Source organism: Erythrolamprus reginae, chromosome 6 (genome assembly GCF_031021105.1).
Source record: "Erythrolamprus reginae isolate rEryReg1 chromosome 6, rEryReg1.hap1, whole genome shotgun sequence".
NCBI classification, from domain to species: Eukaryota; Metazoa; Chordata; class Lepidosauria; order Squamata; family Dipsadidae; genus Erythrolamprus; species Erythrolamprus reginae.
This window is the reverse complement of record NC_091955.1, coordinates 14,932,001-14,957,151: the sequence shown is the minus strand read 5'-3', so window position 1 is coordinate 14,957,151 and position 25,151 is coordinate 14,932,001. Positions and strand designations below refer to the sequence as shown.

The 25,151-nt window shown below is 42.1% G+C and overlaps 1 protein-coding gene across 4 annotated transcripts in view; it reads right to left on the bottom strand.

Annotated features, from left to right (window-relative positions):
* Window positions 1-25,151, bottom strand: part of PACSIN2 (protein kinase C and casein kinase substrate in neurons 2) — a 67,290-nt gene that overhangs the window by 22,826 nt on the left and 19,313 nt on the right. For all 4 annotated transcript variants that reach the window (XM_070755302.1, XM_070755300.1, XM_070755301.1 and 1 more), the window contains exons 2-5: window positions 13,583-13,688; window positions 7,708-7,864; window positions 3,843-4,078; window positions 1,334-1,489 (exon numbers count right to left, since the gene is read on the bottom strand). In XM_070755302.1, coding sequence (XP_070611403.1) covers window positions 1,334-1,489; window positions 3,843-4,078; window positions 7,708-7,864; window positions 13,583-13,636 — 603 coding nt within the window. In that variant the 5' untranslated portion in view covers window positions 13,637-13,688. The remainder of the gene's footprint in view (window positions 1-1,333; window positions 1,490-3,842; window positions 4,079-7,707; window positions 7,865-13,582; window positions 13,689-25,151) is intronic.

The window sequence follows — 25,151 nt, the reverse complement described above, 5'->3', positions numbered from 1 at the left end:
AAAAAGCACATTAAAAAAACCTATCATATTTAAAAAGCAAACAACACATACATATCCAAACATAAATATAAAAAAGCCTGGGGGAAAGGTGTTTCAACTCCCCCATGCCTGGCGGTATAGATGGATCTTGAGTAATTTACGAAAGACAAGGAGGGTGGGGGAAGTTCTAATCTCCGGGGGGAGTTGATTCCAGAGGGTCGGGCCGCCACAGAGAAGGCTCTTCCCCTGGGGCCCGCCAAACGACATTATTTAAGTCGACGGGACCTGGAGAAGGCCAACTCTGTGGGACCTTATCGGTCGCTGGGATTCATGCGGTAGCAGGCGGTTCCGGAGGTACTCAGGTCCAATGCCATGTAGGGCTTTAAAGGTCATAACCAACACTTTGAATTGTGACCGGAAACTGATCGGCAGCCAATGCAGGCCATGGAGTGTTGCAGAGACGTGGGTGAATCTGGGAAGCCCCACAATGGCTCTTGCGGCCGCGTTCTGCATGGTCTGAAGTTTCCGAACACTTTTCAAAGGTAGCCCCATGTAGAGAGCGTTGCAGTAATCGAACCATGCTGCTCTCTCTCTCTCCCTCTCTCTCTCTCATCTAATGTTCTCTCTTTCTCTTTCTCCCTCCATCTCTCCCTCCCTCTCTCCCCCCCTCCCTTCTCACGTCTGTCCAAACACCCATCAAGTATACCAGTGTTTTTCAACCAGTGTGCCACGGCACACTAGTGTGCCGCGTGACATGGTCAGGTGTGCCACAAAGCTCAGCAAGGGAGAGAGCGAGAAAGAAAGCGAGAGAGAGAGAGAAAGAAAGCAAGAGAGAGAGAGAAATAAAGAGAAAGAAAGCCAGAGAGAGAGAAAGAAAGAGAAAGAAAGAAAGCAAGAGAGAGAGGTAGGGAAGGAGGGAGAGATAGAAAGAGTAAAAAAGAGAGGAAGGAAGGAAGAGAGAAAGAGGGATGGAGAGAGAGAGGAAGGGAGAGAGAGAAAGAGGGAGAGAAATAGAGCAAAAGGGAGGAAGAGAGAGAGAGAGAATTTTTTTGTCCAAATTTTTTAGCCGCCCCCCCCCACTCCCCCCCGCCACTCAAGGTGCCCCATTATTTTGTATATGTAAAAAATGTGCCGCAGCTCAAAAAAGGTTGAAAATCACTGAAGTATACGGTAACCAAACATGTAACAGCATTAAACTAAGTAAACTACGGTCCTTTTTCTTTCCCTGGGATTCATTCATCAAAGGTCAGGTACATTTACTACAAAAGTCTTACAAATTCAGCATGAGAGAAGTAACACACGGTTTTCACTAGATGCCACGATTGCGATGCTTTCAAGAATCCATACGATTTACCTTAAGCACATCCTGTTTGCTTTTATCAATTTTGTCTTGCAACTTCTTTAGTTGTTCTGGATTCAGTGCTGGGTCCGCTTTGCTATTAGCCTCTCTGGATACGGCAATTTTTTCTTCTTTGCACGCGGTATGATGCGCTTTCTTAGAAGCTTCCACCTATGGAAGAGGCGTCTTAACAAATGTAAAATTACAATACCTCACCCACCCATAACAAGTTTCGATATTACCATATTTTACAGAATATAAGACGTATGGCATTATAAGACACATCTTAATTTTTAGGGAGGAAAATAGAGGGGGGGGATCTGCCTACCAGATATTTATCTGGCTAATGTCCTTAGTTTGGTCAGCTTCAGCACGTTATTTTATCCCTTGGTTAGGGTTGGAAAAAATCTTATTCAGAGCGAGTAGCAATGAAAAAAAGCCTGCAACGACTTAGGGCTGGAAAAAACATTCTTTGGAGCAGCGGTCCCCAAACTATGGCCCGCAGGCCATATGCAGCCCGCTGAGGCCATTTATCTGGCCCGCGGGTCTTTTCCAAGGCCGCACTGGTAAAACAGTGAGAACGTCCCCCTCAATCTCATCTCACCCAAGGTAAAGTAAGGCTTGCCGAAAGCCGAGTTGGGCACAACACACACACATACACGCACACACCCGCCTCGTTCTCTTTGAGTTGCTAGCTCCTGTTTTCTGAATGGGAGTCCGGGGTTGGAGGGTGGAAGCTTGGCGGGTGAGTCCTCCACGGGGAGGGAAGAGGGAGGGTGAAAGAGGGAAAAGAGAGAGAGAAGTGGAGAGAAAGAAAGAAAAGGGAAAGAGAAGGGAAAAAAGCAAGGGAAAGAGAAGTGGAGAGGTAGGAAGGAGGGGAGGGAGGGAGGAAAGGAAGGAATGGGGAGAAAGAGAGGGAGAGAGAAAGGAAGGGAGGAAAAGAGGTAGCAAGAGAGAGAGAAAGAGGCAGAGAGAGAAAGAGACAGTAAGAAAGCAAGAGAGAGAGAAAGAGACAGAGAAACATAGAAACATAGAAACATAGAAGTCTGATGGCAGAAAAAGACCTCATGGTCCATCTAGTCTGCTCTTATACTATTTTCTGTATTTTATCTTAGGATGGATATATGTTTATTCCAGGCATGTTTAAATTCAGTTACTGTGGATTTATCTACCACGTCTGCTGGAAGTTTGTTCCAAGGATCTACTACTCTTTCAGTAAAATAATATTTTCTCATGTTGCTTTTGATCTTTCCCCCAAATAACTTCAGATTGTGTCCCCTTGTTCTTGTGTTCACTTTCCTATTAAAAACACTTCCCTCCTGAACCTTATTTAACCCTTTAATATATTTAAATGTTTCGATCATGTCCCCCCTTTTCCTTCTGTCCTCCAGACTATACAGATTGAGTTCATTATGTCTTTCCTGATACGTTTTATGCTTAAGACCTTCCACCATTCTTGTAGCCCGTCTTTGGACCCGTTCAATTTTGTCAATATCTTTTTGTAGGTGAGGTCTCCAGAACTGAACACAGTATTCCAAATGTGGTCTCACCAGCATTCTATATAGCGGGATCATAATCTCCCTCTTCCTGCTTGTTATACCTCTAGCTATGCAGCCAAGCATCCTACTTGCTTTCCCTACCGCCTGACTGCACTGTTCACCCATTTTGAGACTGTCAGAAATCATTACCCCTAAATCCTTTTCTTTTGAAGTATTTGCTAACACAGAACTGCCAATACAATACTCAGACTGAGGATTCCTTTTCCCCAAGTGCATTATTTTACATTTGGAAACATTAAACTGCAGTTTCCATTGCTTTGACCATTTATCTAGTAAAGCTAAATCAGAGAGAGCAAGAGAGAGAAAGAAAGCAAGAGAGAGCAAGAGAGAGAGAGAGAAAGAAAGCAAGAGAGAGAGAAAGAGAGTGAGTGAGTGAGAGAGAAAGAAATAAGGTATGTGCAGTGTGCATAGGAATCTGTTCATAGGTTTTTTTATAGTCTGGCCCTTCAACAGTCCGAGGGACAGTGAACTGGCCCCCTGTTTTGGAGGGAGTAGCAATGAGGAAGCCTGCAAGCTGGGAAGATCTTGAGCGCCTCGTTAGGGCTGGGAAAAAAGCTTCAAAAAAGCTACATTCGGAGTATAAGACACACCCAAATTTTCAGCCCCTTTTAGGGGAGAAAGGGTTTTGAATTTTCAAATGTGTGTGTGTCTGAAATTTGTACCTGTGAATTTTTGGGAGAAGGCTACCAGAGAGCCCGACAGAACAGTCTCAAAGCTACTTTTTGTTTTTCTTCAAAAGGCAGCAAAACTGGTTTCTTTTTTTTTTAAAGGAAGAAGATGTTTTGCTATTGCTTGAAATAAATAATTCTTGTCCAAAAGCAGACCAACGGCTTCTACACTGGAATCAGTCCAGCTGGCTTGTTTGGGTAGAAAGCAAAGAAGCCGTACTTGGGAGGCAACCCAGGCAGCCACAAAGCAGGAAAACAAGGACACGTTTGATTAAGGTGACTGGGAAACTTACTCACCTCTTTCAGTTTTTTAGCCCATGGTTTCTGAGCCTTCCGAAACCCGTCTTCCGCTTCCTTCGTTTCCTTAAATCCACCTATCATTTGCTTGTGAAAAGAGTCCTTCTGCCAGTTCTTTATCTTTTCGAAATCCTCGATCATTAGAGCATTTTTTACTTCGAGGTGTAATTCGCTCACTTTTTCCGCTTCGGACATAAAGGCGTGCCAAGCCCTTTCAACGGTCCCATACTGTGGCCCTGCATGCAATGGAAAAAATGAGACATCTGCAGAATGTACACACACACGTTAGGAAAACATGTTACTGTTCTCACTATCCCCAAATTACCTTAAGTTGGACAGGAAAGAGAATGGTCAAATGATGGAAGGTTTTGTTCTTTTGACAAAGGAGAGAGGGGGAGTAGTGGCAGGATGTATAAAATTATACAACGATTATACAATGACTATATAAAGATTATATAATGATTAGGACCAATTGTAAATATCCTAATCTCAAAGTGAGATGTTGCTGTGCAATTTTAGATGAAACTGTATCTGAATCCATTTCCTTATGGCTTATTTATTTATTTATTCATTTGTTCATTTCTACATTCATTTCTTCATTCATTCATTCATTCATTTATTCATTTATTTATTTATTAGATTTGTATGCCACCCCTCTCCGAGTCGGGGCGGCTAACAACAATAATAAAACAGCGTATGACAAATCTAATATTTAAAATAACTAAAAACCCTTATTAAAACCAAACATACACACAAACATACCATGCCTAAATTGTATAGGCCTTGGGGGGGGGGGAGGAGTATCATTTATTACTTCCACAAGTGGAATACAAAGTTCTAAAAGGATCCATGTAGGGTTAAGGCAGTGTTTTTCAACCAGTGTGCCGTGAGACATGGTCAGGTGTGCCGCGAAGAAGGAAGCTCAGGTTCTGGTCTCACAACTTTTTGCAGAGAGAGAGAGTGTGTGTGTGTGTGAGAGAGAGAGAGAAAGAAAAAGAAAGAGAGAAAGAGAGAGATAGAGATAGAGAGAGTGTGAGAGAGAAAGAAAAGAGAGAAAGAGAGAGAAAGCAAGTGTCAGAGAGAAAGAAAGCAAGAGAGAGGGAGAGAGAGAAAGCAAGAGAGAAAGAAAGCAAGAGAGAGAGAAAAAAGGAGACGAAGGGAGAGACAGAGAGAGAAATGAGCAAAAAGGGGAGGAAAAAAAGAGAAATGAGAAAATGATTGAGACAGAGAATGAGAGGAAAGAGAGAGAAGCAAAAGAGAGAGAGAAGCATATGATAAAAAGTACCCAAAGAATAACAGAGAAAAAAACCCCAGCCCTCACCTGTTTTTGGAAATGGTTCAAAAGTGTGTATACAAACATACACACAAGGGTGGGGAGGAGACAGGGATGGAAAAAGAGAGGAGAGTGTGCCCCAGGATTTTAAAATGTAAAAAATGTGCCGCAGCTCAAAAAAGGTTGAAAATCACTGGGTTAAGAAATTAAATGATTAAGGAATTAAATGATTAAGTTCATACAAGCTCATTTGATTAAAATTATAACTATATTTCCTGAGGTTTGACTCCTGCAAATGACACTGATGTATCCAGGAAGATTTTTTTGGAAATGGAAAGGATAATGGTTTGCTTGTACCTTCTTTTGGGATGGGTTTTCCACTTCTGAGTCTAATTAGTATTTTTTATATATATCTTTCTTTTTATATATCAGATGACAACACCCCTTCCCCCCTTCCGAAAGCTGCTGAATCTTATATAGTCTGGCCCAGCGTAAACTGCAAGTCTGAGAAGATTCCTGCAAAATATAAACACTGAAATAGCTACTTGAACTGTTCCATTTGGATCTACTTGTTCGTGCCTGACAAATATCAACAACACATCTACAGTCCTGTATTCCATGGAGGCCTCCACTCAAACACTAACCCTGTACTGGTGAGTTCCCACAACAGGATAGGGTCTAAATATTGTCAAAAGAAGTATGCAAAAAATTTGAATTCAAAACTACCCATTTTAACCAAAGACACAGATGTCAAACTCAATTTCATTGAAGGCTGCATCAGGGCTGTGTTTGCTCTCGGGGGCATGGGGGTGTGGCCAGGGGGTGTGGCCACCTCGATGTCATTCATTGGGGCTTCCTTTTTGACCGGATTTCCGTTTTCGCTGGCAGAGGGCTGCAGGAGGCTGTTGTGGTCAAAAACAGAGCCCAGGCAGGCTTTGAGCAGCCTCCCTGAGCGCCCTTTTCGCTGGCAGAGGCATCGCAGGCCAGCTCTTTGCTGTTTCCAGGGCGGCCCCGCAGGCCAGATCTAAGTATCCTATGGGCCGGAATCTGGCCACCGGGCCTTGAGTTTGACACTCCTGATCTAAGAGGAAAGTGTTCTTGTGGTCTTTCAAACTTTCTGAAATGTTCCAAAGTAGAAACTATTGATAAATAGTGTTTGGAACAGAGGTGGTGTTCTGCCCGCATGTCCCAATTGCCCGTAATTACAGGGTAATTGGTCCAAAAAGACACACACCACACGATAGAAGGAAAACCAAAAGTCTTTATCAACAGAGAAGCAGAAAAAACTCTTAAATGTCAAAGGGATTTTCTGGTACACACAAGGCACAGGTTAAATGCAATCCAATTTCTCACCCAGTAACTGGGAAATTGAGTCCAATTCCAAAGTCCAGAAAGTCCACACACAATCTTGAACAGGGAAACAGCAAAACCACGATCTTGATGAAACTATGAATCAGATAAACTTCCACGAGGCTAAATCAGTATGCTGCTCTTTTTATCTGTAGCACTAATTACAGCAGCCCCACCCAACCACAGGTGGCCTCACTTATCTCCTGTAATAATCCTTCAGTTGTTCTCTCCTATGCATCACTCAATGCATGTGTGGGTCTGTCATAAGTTCTTGTTCAGAATCCAGGGATGATAAGGATGATTGATCTCCTCCTGGGCTGTCTGCCAAACACCCCCTTCCCTGCTACTCACGCTTCCTTCATCAGGAGCCTTCGTTGAGAGATTCTATCGGGAGCAAAGCAGGCCTGTGGCATGTGGATGTTTCCCCCACATCCACCTCTACATTCCTTGGGGCAGGAGCTGGGCCAGAGCCAACCACAACAGATGGGTTTCTCCCAATTCGGACCGGTGCGATAGAATTCCCCCTGCTTGCCGAACTGGCTGTGATAGCTGGCTACACCACCGAACTGACTCTCTCAACAGTGGCGTAGGTGCCGCCATTTTGTTTTTCACTTCTGCGCATGCACAGAAACTGGTTTTTGCGCATGCGCAGAAGTTGAGTTTTCAGCACTGTACATGCGTATATGTGTGTGCAAAGCAGAGTGGGCCTTCTCCGGGTCTCGTCAACTAAACAATGTCGTTTGGCGGGCCCCAGGGGAAGAGCCTTCTCTGTGGCAGCCCCAACTCTCTGGAACCAGCTCCCCCCAGAGATTAGAACTGCCCCTACCCTCCTTGCCTTTTGTAAACTCCTCAAAACCCACCTTTGTCGTCAGGCACGGGGGAACTGAGATATCTCCCCCAGGCCTATATAATTTATGTATGGTATGTTTGTATGTATGTCTGCTTAATAATGGGGTTTTTAAAAAATATTTTAAATTGTAAATTATTAGATTTGTCATGAACTGTTTTATTGTGTTGTGAGCCGCCCCGAGTCTACGGAGAGAGGCGGCATACAAATCTAATGAATGAATGAATGAATGAATGAATGTGGCGCAACCTCACAGTACACAACATGCATGTGCCCACACGGCGTGGGAGGAAGCGAACTGGCAGTGAGGAACGTTAGAACCCATCTCTGGGGCTCGGAACACCTATTTCTGTAGTCAAAAGAAGTCCAAAATATGTGCAAAAAGTATGATGTACCTTTTTCTACAAGTTGTCTCCATCGTTTTGCCCATTCGGTTAACTGTTGAGCATAAGCCTTCTCTATTCTTGCACGCTCATGAATACAGTTCATAAGATCACCACAAAGTCTATATCCATCATCGATGCGCCTTACTGTCCGCTTGTAATTCCCAACCTGTCAAAAGGATAAAACATTTACATATACGTCTTGTAATCTCAAAACTAGTTTCCAATTTGGTGAAAACCGACTGAGCACATTTAAGTTGGAATCAAATTGTCTGCATTTCCTTTAATATACATTATTAAAATTTCAATAATAAAACTAAACTTGCAGGATTGATTACCAGTTTCTGATTATCTGAATACCTGCTTTGGAACCAACTCCCCCCGGAGATTAGAATTGCCCCCACCCTCCTTGCCTTTCGTAAGCTTCTTAAAACCCACCTCTGCCGCCAGGCATGGGGGAACTGAGATACTCTTTCCCCCTAGGCCTTTACAATTTTATGCATGGTATGTCTGTGTGTATGTTTGGTTTTATAATAAGGGTTTTTAACTGTTTCAATATTGGATTGTTTATATGCTGTTTTTATTACTGTTGTTAGCTGCCCCAAGTCTACGGAGAGGGGCGGAATAAAAATCCAATATAAATAAATAAATGAATGAATGAATGAACGAACGAACGAACGAACAAACAAACAAACAAACAAACAAACAAACCATAGGTCTAGTGCCAATTCTCCCAACAGAGCTTTAAGCTGATTGGCAGGAAGGTCAGAGGGACACCCCCAATGTAAACACCTGATTTGCCAGATTATAAAAATACAGTACGTTCCAAGACACCAGAATAAAAATTTTATTTCTTAACACTATGCAAAATTTGTCTTTTCCCTTGGTCTTAGGCGACCCCTGTGAAACGGTCATTCGACCCCCAAAGGGGTCCTGACCTCCAGGTTGAGAACCACTGGTCTAATGGGTTAAGGCATCAGGCTAGAAACCCTTGTGAGTTCAAATAGCAATAGCCCTTAAAGTTATATACATCTTCACAGTGCTTTAACAGCCCTGTCTAAGCAAGTTTACAGAGTCAGCATATTGCCCCAAACAATCTGGATCCTTATTTTACTGACCTCAGAAGAATGGAAGGCTGAGTCAACCTTGAGTCTGGTGAGATTTGAACTGCCAATTTACACTCTAACCACTGATCTACCATGGTTCATCCTGCCTTGGGCATGAAAGCCGGTGAGGAAAAGCTGGCTGGGTGACTTTGGGCCAGTCACTCTCAGCCCAACTCCACTTGAGCTGTAAAACACTCTTTTTGAGGTATTTGTAATTTCAATTGATCATTAAATGATTGGTCATAAGGGACTATCTGTAGCAGCAGTTAATTTTTTATCAATTCAATTCAATTTATTAGATTTGTATGCTGCCCCTCTCCGAAGACTCGGGGCGGCTCACAACAACACTAAAAACAATATTATAATGGCACAAATCTAATATTAAAAATAACTAAAAACCCTATCATAATTAAAAACCAAACAGCACATACATACCAAACATAAATTATAATGAGCCTGGGGGAAAGCCTGGGGGAAAGCCTGTCTCAAATCCTCCATGCTTGGCGGTATAGGTGGGTCTTGAGTAGTTTACGGAAGACAAGGAGGGTGGGAGCAATTCTAATCTCCAGGGGAAGTTGATTCCAGAGGGCCGGGGCCGCCACAGAGAAGGCTCTTCCCCTGGGGCCCGCCAGATGACATTCTTTAGTCGACGGGACTTGGAGAAGGCCAACTCTGTGGGACCTTATCGGCCGCTGGGATTTGTGCAGTAGCAGGCGGTTCCAGAGGTACTCTGGTCCAATGCCATGTAGGGCTTTAAAGGTCATGACCAACACTTTGAATTGTGACCGGAAACTGATGGGCAGCCAATGCAGGCCACGGAGTGTTGTAGATACGTGGGCGAATCTGGGAAGCCCCACAATGGCTCTCGCAGCTGCGTTCTGCACGATCTGGAGTTTCCGAACACTTTTCAAAGGTAGCCCCACGTAGAGAGCGTTGCAGTAATCGAACCTCGAGGTGATGAGGGCATGAGTGACTGTGAGCAATGACTCCCTGTCCAAATATTTCTGATAAGACACACACACCCATTATGGAATTTGTCTTATAGTACAACTGTGTTCCTGCTTTGAGTTCAGAATACTGAAGACATTTTGAGCTCGCATTTTTATAATTGTAAAATTATATATTTTATAATTATAAATACATAATTATAAAATTACATATTTGAAATCAGAATGTTTTTTTTTCTACAGAGGAATTACTGAGTCTGTCCTCTGCAACTCCATAACTGTCTGGTTTGGCTCCAACGGATAATTAGAAGTGCAGAAAAAATAATTGCTACCAACCTGCCTTCCATTGAGGGTCAGTATACTGCATGAGTCAAAAAGAGGGCTGTAAAAATATCCACTGACCCCTCACATCCTGGACATAAATTGTTTCAATTTCTACCCTCAAAACAATGCTATAGAGCACAGCACACCAGAACAACTAGACACAAGAATAGTTTTCCCCCAAATGCCATAACTCAGCTTAACAAGTATTTCCCACAACACTGTCAAATAATTTACTAAGACTGTATTGCTATTATTATTCTCTTCCTTACTAGTATCTATCTTTTTCCCATTGATCTAGGTGAATTGTATAGCCAATATTTTTAGCCCAGGCTATCATGTTGCCTTTGGCAATTTCTTCTACGTTTTGATGTTCTAATAGTATTTTATATATGTTAGTAATTGATTTTTTATTTGGTCCTATTAATATTTTATCTAATGGTATGTCGCTTTTCTGGATTCCATATTTTTCTATATCAGTCTGTAATCTGGATTTTATTTGGTTATAGGGCCACCAATCTATTTTAATTCCTTCCTCTTAGAAACATAGAAACATAGAAGTCTGACGGCGGAAAAAGACCTCATGGTCCATCTAGTCTGCCCTTATACTATTTTCTGTATTTTATTTTAGGATAGATATATGTTTATCCCAGGCATGTTTAAATTCAGTTACTGTGGATTTATCTACCACGTCTGCTGGAAGTTTGTTCCAAGGATCTACTACTCTTTCAGTAAAATAATATTTTCTCATGTTGCTTTTGATCTTTCCCCCAACTAACTTCAGATTGTGTCCCCTTGTCCTTGTGTTCACTTTCCTATTAAAAACACTTCCCTCCTGGACCTTATTTAACCCTTTAATATATTTAAATGTTTCGATCATGTCCCCCCTTTTCCTTCTGTCCTCCAGACTATACAGATTGAGTTCATTAAGTCTTTCCTGATACGTTTTATGCTTAAGACCTTCCACCATTCTTGTAGCCCGTCTTTGGACCCATTCAATTTTGTCAATATCTTTTTGTAGGTGAGGTCTGCAGAACCGAACACAGTATTCCAAATGTGGTCTCACCAGCATTCTATATAGCGGGATCATAATCTCCCTCTTCCTGCTTGTTATACCTCTAGCTATGCAGCCAAGCATCCTACTTGCTTTCCCTACCGCCTGACTGCACTGTTCACCCATTTTGAGACTGTCAGAAATCACTACCCCTAAATCCTTTTCTTCTGAAGTATTTGCTAACACAGAACTGACGATACAATACTCAGATTGAGGATTCCTTTTCCCCAAGTGCATTATTTTACATTTGGAAACATTAAACTGCAGTTTCCATTGCTTTGACCATTTATCTAGTAAAGCTAAATCATTTACCATATTACAGACGCCTCCAGGAATATCAACCCTATTGCACACTTTAGAGTCATTGGCAAATAGGCAAACCTTCCCTACCAAACCTTCCCCTATGTCACTCACAAGCATATTAAAAAGAATAGGACCCAGAACAGACCCTTGTGGCACACCGCTTGTAACCTGACTCTGCTCAGAATACTCGCCGTTAACAATAACTCTCTGATGTCTACGCTTCAGCCAGCTGCAAATCCATTGAACTATCCAGGGATTAAGTCCAATCTTCACTAATTTATCTTTTAATTGTGTTAGTGATTTCAAATTTGTTTTTTTATCTAATACCTGTGAATATTTTAGCATTTTCTCAAGGCTTAATGTATTCGGGAAAGTTATTGCCTCCATACTTGAGAACCATAATGGTATTTTAGTATAATGTTGTTTCCTAATTATGTTCCAGGTATCTAATAGTGACCTTCTGATCAAATGATGTTTAAAGTAAGAATGTGTGGCGGCCTTATTATCCCAGATGAAGCTATGCCAACCTGTCTGTATGTCATGGCCTTCTAGGGCTAGCAATCTTATATTTTGGAGTTGTATCCATTCTTTGACCCATGTTAGCACTGCAGCCTGGTAGTATAATTTAAAGTCAGGTAAGCCAGGTCCACCTTGTTTAGGGCTATCTTGAATACATTTGAGTCTGATTCTTGCTTTTTTATCTTCCCATACGAATTTGGATATTAATTTCCCTAAATTTTTAAAGAAGATTCCTTCCAATTTAATTGGAATCGTTTGGAAGAGATATAAACATTTCGGTAGTATGGACATTTTTATTGTTGCAATTCTTCCCAATAATGAAATTGGAAGTTTGGCCCAGGTTTCTAATTGCAGTTTTGTTTTACTTAATAACAAATGATAATTAGCCTATTTTAGGGTTATGCATTTAGCTGACATATTAATTCCTAGGTATTTAGTTCTTTCGGTAGTTTCCAATTCTAATTCTCTAGCTAACTGTTCTTTATCTTTCGTTGTCATATTTTTGGTCATAATTTTAGTTTTAGATTTATTAATTTTTAATCCTGCTAAAGCTCCATAGCTATTTATTTCTTCCATTAATTTTTATACCCGCTTGTGTCGGATTTTCAATAATAAAAGCTATGTTGTCTCCAAAGGCTTGTAATTTAAATTCTTGTCCCTTAGACCTGAGACCTGTTATCTCTTTATTATTTCGTATTTGGTTTAGTAGGGTTTCAGTACAGTTTTTCCACTTATTACGATAACCTTGTGCTTGTAACTTTCAATTGATATTATTTTTACTTGTTTTCTAGTACGATTTGATAGCTTATTAGCAGGGGTAGGCTGGTAGCCGGAACGCTAAATGGGGCTCGTCGCTACGGCTCATGAGTGCTTGCAGGGCCACCGTGATTTCTCTTCTGCACCTGTGGAGATAGCAAAATTGCGCACAGAGCCACAGGTGCGCCCGTAATTCGGTATGCGCGGAAGCAAAAAAAACCCTCAGCAAAACACAGGCGGACCTGCAGTTCCGTGCGTGATTTTGCTATCTCCACAGGTGCAGAAGCAAAATCCACTGGCTGCCGCGGCGAGCCCGATTTAGCGTTCCGGCTAGAGTCCACCCCTGCTTATTAGTAACGTTGACTATCACTAAGTGTTGTATGTTTTTATTCTTGATGAATGTATTTTATTTTCCTTATGTACAGTGAGAGCATATGCACTAAAGACAAATGAGCTGGGGTGGCGCAGCAGGTAGAGTGCTGTACTGCAGGCCACTGAAGCTGACTTGTAGATCTGAAGGTCAGCGGTTCAAATCTCATCACCGGCTCAAGGTTGACTCAGCCTTCCATCCTTCCAAGGTGGGTAAAATGAGGACCCGGATTGCGGGGGCAATATGCTGGCTCTGTTAAGAAGTGCTATTGCTAACATGTTGTAAGCCGCCCTGAGTCTAAGGAAAAGGGCGGCATAAAAATCGAATGAATGAATGAATGAATGAATGAATGAATGAATGAATGAATAAATAAATAAATTCCTTCTGTGTCCAATCACTCTTGGCCAATAAAGAATTTTGTTCTATTCTATTCTGTTCTATTCTATCCTATCCTATTCAAGCCACCAGTCAACATTCTGTTTCAGACACACCTAAACAAAATTATAATTACCTCCCAAAAGCTGTCACTAAAAACCTCAACAGAATCCTCATAGGAGCCAGACATCTCAAGGCACCTTGTTTCAATCCAGTGTCCGTAAATCCTGGTTCTTCAAATTCTGCAAATTAAAAACAAAACATGGTTTAATACCAAACAAATTTTCTCGCTCCCTCTTTAAAAACACACACACAACTCCCCCCTCAAAGAATGATTTGTTCTCTGTTTTATCCTGCCAAACATGGCCTTATTATTTATTATTATTATTATTTATTAGATTTGTATGCCGCCCCTCTCCGTAGACTCGGGGCGGCTTACACCAATGATAAAAACAATATATAATGACAAATCTAATAGTTAGAATCTAAAATAACAATAATACATTTAAAAAGTCTAAAAAACAAGAAACCCCAATATATATAAAAACAAACAAACATCCATACAGTCATATCATACACAAAGAACTACATAGGCAGGGGAAGATGTTTTAGTTCCCCCACGCCTGACGACAGAGGTGGGTTTTAAGGAGTTTACGAAAGGCGAGGAGGGTGGGGGCAGTTCTGATCTCTGGAGGGAGCTGATTCCAGAGGGTCAGAGCCGCCACAGAGAAGGCTCTTCCTCTGGGTCCCGCCAAACAACATTGTTTAGTTGACGGGACCCGGAGGAGACCAACTCTGTGGGACCTAACCGGTCGCTGGGATTCGTGCCGCAGAAGGCGGTCTCGTAGATACCCTGGTCCGGTGCCATGAAGGGCTTTATAGGTGATGACCAACACTTTGAATTGTGACCGGAAACTGATCGTCAACCAATGCAGACTGCGGAGTGTTGGAGTAACATGGACATATTTTGGAAAGCCCATGATTGCTCTCGCAGCTGCATTCTGCACAATCTGAAGTTTCTGAACACTCTTCAAAGGTAGCCCCATGTAGAGAGTGTTACAGTAGTCGAGCCTCGAGGTGATGAGTGACTGTGAGCAGTGACTCCCGGTCCAAATAGGGCCGCAACTGGTGCACCAGGCAAACTTGGGCAAACGCCCCCCTCGCCACAGCTGAAAGATGTTTCTCTAATGTGAGCTGTGGAATACCCTATAATACCCTAACGCCAGTGAAATATGAAAGCCAAGTATACATTTAATGTTAAAACCGAAAAACAAATGTCAAAACGTCCTGTTATATCAGAATAGTAGAGCTCTTGATGAGATCTTACAGTTACAGCCGCTAAATCTGGCTAGTCAGAAAACTACGGTAGAAGGGATTTTTTTCAGATAGATTCCCTTAGATCAGTGTTTTTCAACCAGTGTGCCATGGCACACTAGTGTGCCGCGAGACATGGTCAGGTGTGCCGCGAAGAAGGAAGCTCAGGTTCCGGTCTCGCAACTTTTTGCTGTGAGAGTGAGAAAGAGAGAGAAAGAGACAGAGAAAAAGCGAGAGAGAGAGAGAGAGAGAAAGCAAGAGAGAAAGAGAAAGAAAGAGAGAAAGCAAGACTGAGAGAGAAAGAAGGCAAGAGAGAGAGAAAAGGAGAGGGAGAGAGAAAGAGAGAAATGAGCAAAAAGGGGAGAAAAAAAGAGAAATGAGAAAATGATTGAGACAGAGAATGAGAGGAAAGAGAGAGAAACAAAAGACAGAGAGAGAAATGACTCTTGATTTAAAGCATATGATAAAAAGCACCCAAAGAATAAGAGAGAATAAAACCCAGCCCTCACCTGTTTTTGGAAATGGTTCAAGAGTGTGTATACACACACACACACAAGGGTGGGGAGTAGACAGGGATGGAAAAAGAGAGGAGAGTGTCTTAGGGTGTCATTTTGGTTGGTGGTGTGCCCCAGGATTTTGTAAATGTAAAAAATGTGCCGCGGCTCAAAAAAGGTTGAAAATCACTGCCTTAGATCTCTCTAAATGTCACAAGCTATGTCAAAGCTTGGGCTCAACGGCCGCTTTCCTGAATATTTTTCAGTGGACGTGAACTGTGACACTCTGCCCCAAGAATCCATTCCAGCGGTTTCATTCTTGAGAAATGAATGGCGAGAGACTATTTGAAACAACAATTATGTCTCAGAAAACTGCAGAGGAATCCAAGCTGCAATGTGTACGTGTTTCTTCCACTATATAAAATTGCACTCTAAGATCTGCTGATACATACAAATGTCTACTTAGCTTCCAAATTAACATAAAGCTGACTAATGATTCCAGAGCTTCAGCAGGATTTTTTTTTAAAAAAAGCTTAATCTTGAAGTATAACTTGCAAAATAAACAACCTAAGAGTCACTTAATTTTGACTCTTTGTACTTATTTCGGCCTTGAAATACAGCTTTTGTCGATCGAATCTAAAAACCCAATGGCTAAGATTCATCAGAGGTTGGCGGCATTTCCAACCTTCATTCTATTACTTTATGTCTAATACTGAACATAATCACTGGTAATCTTGTTTATGGGCTATATATTGGTCTCTGTAGGCATGGGTTGCATTTTTATTTTGATTATCTAAGCATATTTGATTATCTAAGTTGATTGAATGGGAATGACTGATTTTTATGGCTTGAGCTTTTTAGATTTTATAATTAATTAATTGGATCTAAAATGTTATACAGTGTTCCCTCGATTTTCGCGGGTTCAAACTTCGCGAATCACCTATACCACGGTTTTTCAAAAAATATTAATTAAAAAATACTTCGTGGTTTTTTTTTCTATACCACGGTTTTTCCCACCCAATGACGTCATATATCATTGCCAAACTAATAATTTTTGAAAATAAATAACAAAAAAAATAATTATTGTTAATAAATAATTATGTTTATAAATATCAGGATTACTAAGTATCTTATTCAATGGTGAATACCAGTAATAATGGTGAGTAAATTGCTGTTAAGGGAATGGAAAATAGTAATTTAGGGGTTTGAAGTGTTAAGAGATGGCTTGTGATATTGTCCATACCCAAAAATGGTGTATTTACTTCCACATCTCTACTTCGCGGAAATTCAACTTTCGCGGGTGGTCTCGGAACGCATCCCCCGCAAAAATCGAAGGAACACTGTACATTGTTTTATTATATGTTGTAAGCCGCTCCGAGTGCTCGGAGAGGGGCAGCATAAAAGTCCAATCAATCAACCAATCAACCAACCAACCAACCAATCAATATTTGGGGAATACATGATTAAAATAATTGGGATTTATTTGGGCTTCAAGATCATCTATTTCTAACACTATATTTCTTCCACAATAGTGTCAATTCTGCATTTCTTCCTTTGACCCACCCTCATATTTCATTTGCCTCAAAAGATTTATTGATTTTGTATATTGTTATTTTATATACAGTGGTACCTGTACCTAAGAACGCCTCTACTTATGAACTTTTGTAGATAAGAACCGGGTGTTCAAGATTTTTTTGTCTCTTCTCAAGAACCATTTTCCACTTACAAACTCGAGCCTCCAAAACTGTAACCGGAAAAGGCAGGGAGAAGCCTCCGTGCAGCCTCTCTAGGAATCTCCTGGGAGGAAACAGGGCCGGAAAAGGTGGGGAGAAGCCTCCGTGGGGCCTCTCTAGGAATCTCCTGGGAGGAAACGGCCTGCACCCTCCCATTGATTCCTATGGGAAAAATTGCTTCTTCTTACAAACTTTTCTACTTAAGAACCTGATCACGGAACGAATTAAGTTCGTAAGTAGAGGTACCACTGTATTTTGTATATTGGGCCATGCCTCTTCTGAATCTCTCCAGGAGATACAAAGGTAGACCAAACAGCCTCACTTTCCTCTAGGTAATTTCTAGGTAGAAATTAAGAATAAGGGACAGCGGGGGGAGAGGGCTGCTGAATTGGCAGAGATAGAGTCTTAAAAAAGGGTTAGGGGGGAGCATGGGAAGAGGGGGGAGGAGAAATCTAATATGGGAAATGTACTGGCTAACAAACCTAAGATGGATTTAGGCCAGGGGAGAAATGGTCCCAGTTCGCTCATGCCAATCGGTCATCGGAAAGCTGGTTGCGAAGGCAGCGCAAAGCTCCACTCACATCCCCAGATGCCATGATTGGGGTTCTTCTACCTTCTACACATGCACAAAGGGTAAAAAATCCAAAATAGACAGGTGGATGGAACCTCATGCTCTCTCTACCTGGTGCAGAAAGTTCTAGGGCAGTGATGGCGAATCTATGGCATGGGTGCCGCAGGTGGCACACGGAGCCATATCTGCTGACACATGAGCCGTTGCCCTAGCTCAGCTCCAACGTGCATGTGTGTGCCGACCAGCTGATTTTTGGCTCACACAGAGGCTCTGGGAGGGCATTTTTGGCTTCCAGAGAGCCTCCGGGGGGATGGGGGAAGGCGTTTTTACCCTCCCTCAGGTCTAGGGAAGCCTTTGCAGCCTGGTGAGGGCGAAACACAAGACTACTGGGCCCACCAGAAGTTGGGAAATAAGCTGTTTCTGGCCTCCAGAGGCCTTCAGGGGGTGGGAGGAAGCTGTTTTCTCCCTCAAGCATTGAATTATGGACGTGGGCACTTACGCATGTCCAATAGTGCGCGCGCACACTCCTTCAGCACCCGAGGAAAAAAAGGTTTGCTATCACTGTTTCTAGGGGAATCGGAAGACTGACAAGCAAAGTCAATGGTGAAACCATGTTCGCTTAAAAACTCTCTTGTTAACTGAATTACAGTGATTCATTTAACAGGTATGACAAGAAAGGTCATAAACGAGGCAAAATTCACTTAACAACTGTCTCACTTAGTGTCCTGTCGGGCTCTCTGGTAGAATCCTCCCGAAAATTCACAGATACAAATTTCAGACACACACACACGTTTGAAAATTCAAAACAATGTTCTTTATACCGAAAATTCAAATAAACTAAGCACTCTTTTTTTATAGCAAAGAGCACTCGCCTCCAAACAAACTGGTAATTTGTACAAGTCCCTTATCAGTTCTGAGATACTTAGCTTGCAGCTGTGAGGCAATTCACAGTCCTTCTTCTTTCACAAAGGGAAACACAACACTGGTTTAGTTTCAAAGCGGGGGGAAATCAGCACACAAAGGTCGAAGTCAGCAAAGCAGGCACGAAACACAAGGATCAGATAATCCTCCACAATGGCCAAACGCACAGGCTGCTATTTATAGCAGCCTCACTAATTACCACAGCCCCACCCAACCACAGGTGGCCTCATTTTCTATGATAATAACCTCTCAGTTGTTGCTGCCTATGCATCGCTCTCCGCATGCGTGGCTGTATCATTAACTCTTGTTCTGAATCCAAGGAGGAGCTAGATAATTGATCTCCTTCTGAGCTGTCTGCCACATTCTCCTCCTCCCTGTCACTCATGTCTTCTTGGTCAGAGGAGCCTTCATCAGCAGATTCCACCGGGAGCAAAACAGGCCTGCAGCATGTGGATGTCTCCTCCACATCCACAGTCCTTGGGGCCGGAGCTGGGCCAGAGCTAACCACAACACCTAGCAACAGAAAATTTGGGCTCCAGTACGGTTATAAGTTGAGGACTACCTGTATTCTTTATCTTTAGTTACAGAACAAGACCGCCTTGTCAATATTAATTGCAAAGTCATGGCTAATGAACTACTGTACTGACGCTGTTCAGTAGGATAAGTACAATCAATGATAAAGCTAAGATAAGGTTTCAAATTTCTACTCTGCATTGCTGAAGCACTATGATATGCTAAAGAAAAGGCAGGGCAAGAAAGATGTAGATGCAGAGAATTTGGCAACTTTTTCATGCCAAGGAAAAAAATATGGAAGATCTGAAGTATTGCAAAAGATGGTGCAATATAAGACAAACAAAATCATCAATATGATATTAAGGCCCAGAATAAATCTCAGCAAGATTTTCAATCCATTATTTAAATAAGCTGGACGCGGCAAATTGCAAACAAAATGGTTGAAAATGGGAATAATAATAATAATAATAATAATAATTATTATAATTATTATTATTATTATTATTATTATTTATTGGACTTGTATGCCACTCCTCTCCGAAGACTCGGGGCGGCTCACAACAATAATAAAACAATATAGCAGTAAAACAAATCCAATATTAAAGAAAACATATATAAAACCCCAGCAATTAAAACCATACAGCACATACATACCAAACATAAATATAAAAGCCTGGGGGAGGATGTCTTAGTTCCCCCATGCCTGGCGATATAGGTGGGTCTTAAGTAATTTGCGAAAGACAAGGAGGGTAGGGGCTGTTCTAATCTCTGGGGGGAGTTGATTCCAGAGGGCCGGGGCCACCACAGAGAAGGCTCTTCCCCTGGGGCCTGCCAAACGACATTGTTTGGTCGACGGGACCGGGAGAAGGCCAACTCTGTGGGACCTTATCGGCCGCTGGGATTTGTGCGGTAGAAGGCAGTTCTGGAGGTATTCTGGTCCACTGCCATGTAGGGCTTTAAAGGTCATTACCAACACTTTGAATTGTGACCGGAAACTGATCGGCAGCCAATGTAGGCCACGGAGTGTGGCGAATCTAGGGAGCCCCACCATGGCTCTCACGGCCGCATTCTGCACGATCTGAAGTTTCTGAACACTTTTCAAGGGTAGCCCCATGTAGAGAGCATTGCAGTAATCGAACCTCGAGGTGATGAGGGCATGAGCGACTGTGAGCAGTGACTCCCTGTCCAAGTAGGGCCGCAACTGGTACACTAGGCAAACCTGGGCAATAAATTGAAGAATCCAAAGGACTATGAGTATTTTAATCCTATATGTATTTAAACAAGTCTTAAAATCCAGCATATCATATTTGAAATTATATTTGTACAAATCATTTAAAGCTTTTCCATTTACTTGTACATTAATGATAAAAAACATACATACTTTTCAAACAGAGAAGTCAAAGCATTTCTATTAATAAACCACTTTCTCATGGACTTGGAATAAATTAATACTAAAACCTGTTCCCAGCACTAATGCTATGCAATGACAAAATAGAAATAAGCATCTTTAGGAAAATATTATGAAGTCATGGCAACACTATTCCACAACAATTTCTGCTTGTATAAAGCAGATTTTTTTTAAACAGGCAGATAATGAAGCATCAACATTAAACTAGGAATGAATCACTTCAGTTTCTTCAAACATAGTAACTGATTAAAAGAAAAAAAAAACCCTGCATTTTAACCAGGATTTCATTTCAGGATTTCATTTATTTATTTTTATTTATTTATTTATTCATTTGCCCAATACACAAATACATAGGAAGAAAAATAGGCATGTAGTAATATATATAAGGGTAAAGTGAACTTAGAGGAGATGATATATGAAAGAAAGAAAATATATATGATAAGTGAGAGAAAGGAAAGACAATTGGACAGGGGACGAAAGGCACACCAGTGCACTTACCTACGCCCCTTAAACTTCATGTTTTCTCACAGCAAAATACAATGTACAGTATTTCAGTTGTGATACAATAAAAAGGTGATATTAAGGAGCACAAACAAGTACAATTTCTACAAAGTAAAATGGACAAGACTGAGATTCAGCTTTTAAGCTAAACTATTTAATTTTTTTTTTGAAAAGTGCATCGTTGCAAATACAAATCAGATTACTTTTAAGAATTACACATTTAGTAACTGCTCTGAATGCTAAAGAATAGTTTTGAAGTAATGAACCAAGTAAAAATTAGAATGGGTGGAGCAGTTCATATAGTTTTGTTAACTATGCAGAAAGAGTATGGTATACTTTCTGAAATGTTTTTGCAACTTGCCAATTCATTCTTAACAGTAGGGATTTTCTGCTCACAGTCGATCTTCTGATCAGTGGAAACACAGCTCAGGTTCGAAAGATCCAAGATCTATTACCATAGCTCACCAAATACAGTGGTACCTCTACCTAAGAAGGCCTCTACTTACTAACTTTTCTAGATAAGAACCGGGCGTTCAAGACTTTTTTTTGCCTCTTCTCAAGAACCATTTTCCTCTTACAAACCCGAGCCTCCAAAACTGTAACCAGAAAAGGCGGGGAGAAGCCTCCGTGGGGCCTCTCTAGGAATCTCCTGGGAGGAAACAGGGCCAGAAAAGGTGGAGAGAAGCCTCCGTGGGGCCTCTCTAGGAATCTCCAGGGAGGATACAGGGCCAGAAAAGGTGGAGAGAAGCCTCCGTTGGGCCTCTCTAGGAATCTCCAGGGAGGAAATAGGGCCAGAAAAGGCAGGGAGAAGCCTCTGTGGGGCCTCTCTAGGAATCTCCCGGGAGGAAACAGGGCCAGAAAAGGTGGAGAGAAGCCTCTGTGGGGCCTCTCTAGGAATCTCCTGGGAGGAAACAGGGGCGGAAAAGGCAGGGAGAAGCCTCCATGGGGCCTCTCTAGGAATTTCCTGGGTGGAAACAGAGCCTCCATCCTCCCTGTGGTTTCCCCAATCGCACGCATTATTTGCTTTTTACATTGATTCCTACGGGAGAAATTCCTTCTTCTTACAAACTTTTCCACTTAAGAACCTGGTCACAGAACTAATTAAGTTCATAAGTAGAGGTACCACTGTAGTTGCTTTCCAACTGAGGTGGGTTTTGGCTTTCTTTGCTGCTGGTTCACTCAGGGACGTGCCATGGGGGGGGGCACATGCGCGTGTTGTCCATGGGCAGTACTTAAAAAAAAAAGATGGCGCCACTGATAGAACCAGTTCGGGGGCATGACAGGCCTGGGGGTAGCCACCAGTTCGAGCAACCCAGGCCGCCACGTTACTTCTGGTTCTGTAGAACTAGTCCGAACAGGGAGGAACCCACCTGTGTTTTCCATGCCTTGAGGAGAGCAAACCCCTCCAGCAAGATGCAGAATATGGATGTCGGATCCCAAAGTTCTCCAGTCCTGCACTCCACTGGGATAATTCCTGTCATCCAGTACAATGGAGCTGAACTTCTCCATTGAGATGCAGAAGAAGTATTCAGAACTCAAAGATCTGTCTGCCTCAAGAAATAGTGGGTCGTCCATCACTGGAGGTTTTTAAAGAAGAGACTGGACAGCCATTTGTCCGGAACAATATAGGCCTCCTGCTGGAGCAGGGGATTGCACCTTGAAGACCTCCAAGGTCCCTTCCAATTCTGTTATTCTGTTATTTCTACCAATGCCAGATACATTATTGTGATGATTCTTGTAAGTCTTATCCATTCCTCACTGTTCCAATCATGGTGAAGCCAGCTCACATTCTCTCCCAACTCTCATCCAACTGGGGTCAAAGGAGACAAGCCCAATTCCCCCATTACACAGATGCACAAGACACAAGCTTTACAAATAGCTACAAATATTTTGGTTATTTGAATAATCAAATAACCACCTCACATGTCCCGATGACCGATTAGGTCACACAAAGTTGGCCTTCTCCGGCTCCCGTTGGCCAGCAATGCTGGCAGGCGGGACCGTGGGGGAGAGCCTTCTCTGTTGCAGCTCAGGTCCTCTGGAACCAACTCCCGCCAGAGATTTGTACCGCCCCCACTCTCCCTGCCCTCCGAAAAGCATTAAAAATATACTTATGTCGGCAGACCTGGGGCTGTTAAGCGATAATTCTCTGTTCCAGGCATTAGTATGTAGGAGTGATGACTGTGTTTAAACTTTTCTATCTGTTTATATATTATGTACTGGGGTAATTTAATTTTTGTAGTGATGTTATTGTTGTAAGTCTGTCAGGAGAAGGGCAACCTATATATTTAAACTAACTAACTAATCAGCTAACTAACCAGCTAACCAACTAACTAACTAACTAACAAATGTATTTTAAGCTGAAGACTGGCCAAATGAGACTCAGTTGTCTGTTGGCCCACTGTCTCTCATGGCTAGCAATTTACCCAATTTGTGTCTTGCGTTTAATTTGTACATACGGACACCTCCTCCTATTTTCTCCACAATAACAACTTTATGAGGTTGGGTGGGTTCTATAAAGCAGGGGTCTCCAACCTTTAAGACTTGTTGACTTCAACTCCCAGGATTCCTCAGCTGTAAAGCTTTGCTGCTATAAAGGGCAGATACCATTATTATTATTAATAATAATAATAATAATAATAATTTTTTATTAGATTTGTATGCCGCCCCTCTCCGAAGACTCGGGGCGGCTCACAACAATAATAAAAACAATATTATGGCGAAACAAATCTAATATTAAAAAGAAGCATATAAACACCCTATCATATTTAAAAAACCAAACAACACATACATACCAGACATAAATATAAAAAGCCTGGGGGAAGGTGTTTCAACTCCCCCATGCCTGGCGATAAAGGTGGGTTTTGAGTAATTTACGAAAGACAAGGAGGGTGGGGGCAGTTCTAATTTCCAGGGGGAGTTGATTCCAGAGGGCCGGGGCCGCCACAGAGAAGGCTCTTCCCCTGGGGCCCGCCAAATGACATTGTTTAGTCAATGGGACCCGAAGAAGGCCAACTCTGTGGGACCTTATCGGTTGCTGGGATTCGTGCAGTAGCAGACAGTTCCAGAGGTACTCTGGTCCAATGCCATGAAAGGCTTTAAAGGTCATAACCAACACTTTGAATTGTGACCGGAAACTGATCGGCAGCCAATGCAGGCCAGGGAGTGTTGTAGATACATGGGCGAATCTGGGAAGCCCCACGATGGCTCTCGCAGCCGCGTTCTGCCCGATCTGAAGTTTCCGAACACTTTTCAAAGGTAGCCCCATGTAGAGAGCGTTGCAGTAATCGAACCTCAAGGTGATGAGGGCATGAGCGACTGTGAGCAATGACTCCCTGTCCAAATAGGGCCACAACTGGTGCACCAGGCGAAACCATTTTAAATGTATAACGAATTAATAATACAGTAGAATCTCAATTATCCGACATAAATGGGTGGGCTGATAGATAGCTGAAAATGTCGGATAATCCAGAGGGTCTAAGAAAAGCCTTGACATCACTATAAATTGCAAATGTATTGACGTTTTATTGCAAGTTTCCACTCCATTGATACAATGACCTTCTTCCTTTTCATTACAATGTTTGGGGCTCTGGACGTCACCTTCCCCATCACGGCTGCCATGTTTGTGTGGGGTGTCTGGGGGCACAGAATGTCGGATGATGGAAGGACGGATAATCAAAACTCTACTGTCCTACCACTGAAAACTAAACATCCACATCCTGGGAAATACGGTAGTGTCTCTTTTTCAAATTGGAGGCAACACAGGTTGTTCTTGACTTATGAAAACAATTGAGCCCAACAATTTTTGTTGCTAAGCGAGGCAGATGTAAAATTAGTTTTATCTCATTTTACGGCTATTTTTTTTTTGCTACATATACCGCTTTACAGTGTTTCACAGCCCGCTCTAAGCCATTTACAGAGTCAGTCTATTGCCCCCAACAATCTGGGCTCCCGTTTTACCCACCTCGGAAGGATGGAAGTTTGAGTCAACCTTGAGCCTGGTGAGATTTGAACTGCCAAATTGCAGCCAGCCAGCACAAGTAGCCTGTAGTACTGTACTTTAACCACTGTGCCACCACGGCTCTTGTCACTAAATGAATGGTCATAAATCAAGGACTGCCTCTATTTTTCTTTTTACAAAATTCTATTTTCTAAGATGTTCGTGTTTGGTTTTCAATGGGAGTATTAATAATTGGTTATATATTTATAATGGTTTTGTTATGGTACAGTATTTCACTTATGCAAATGAT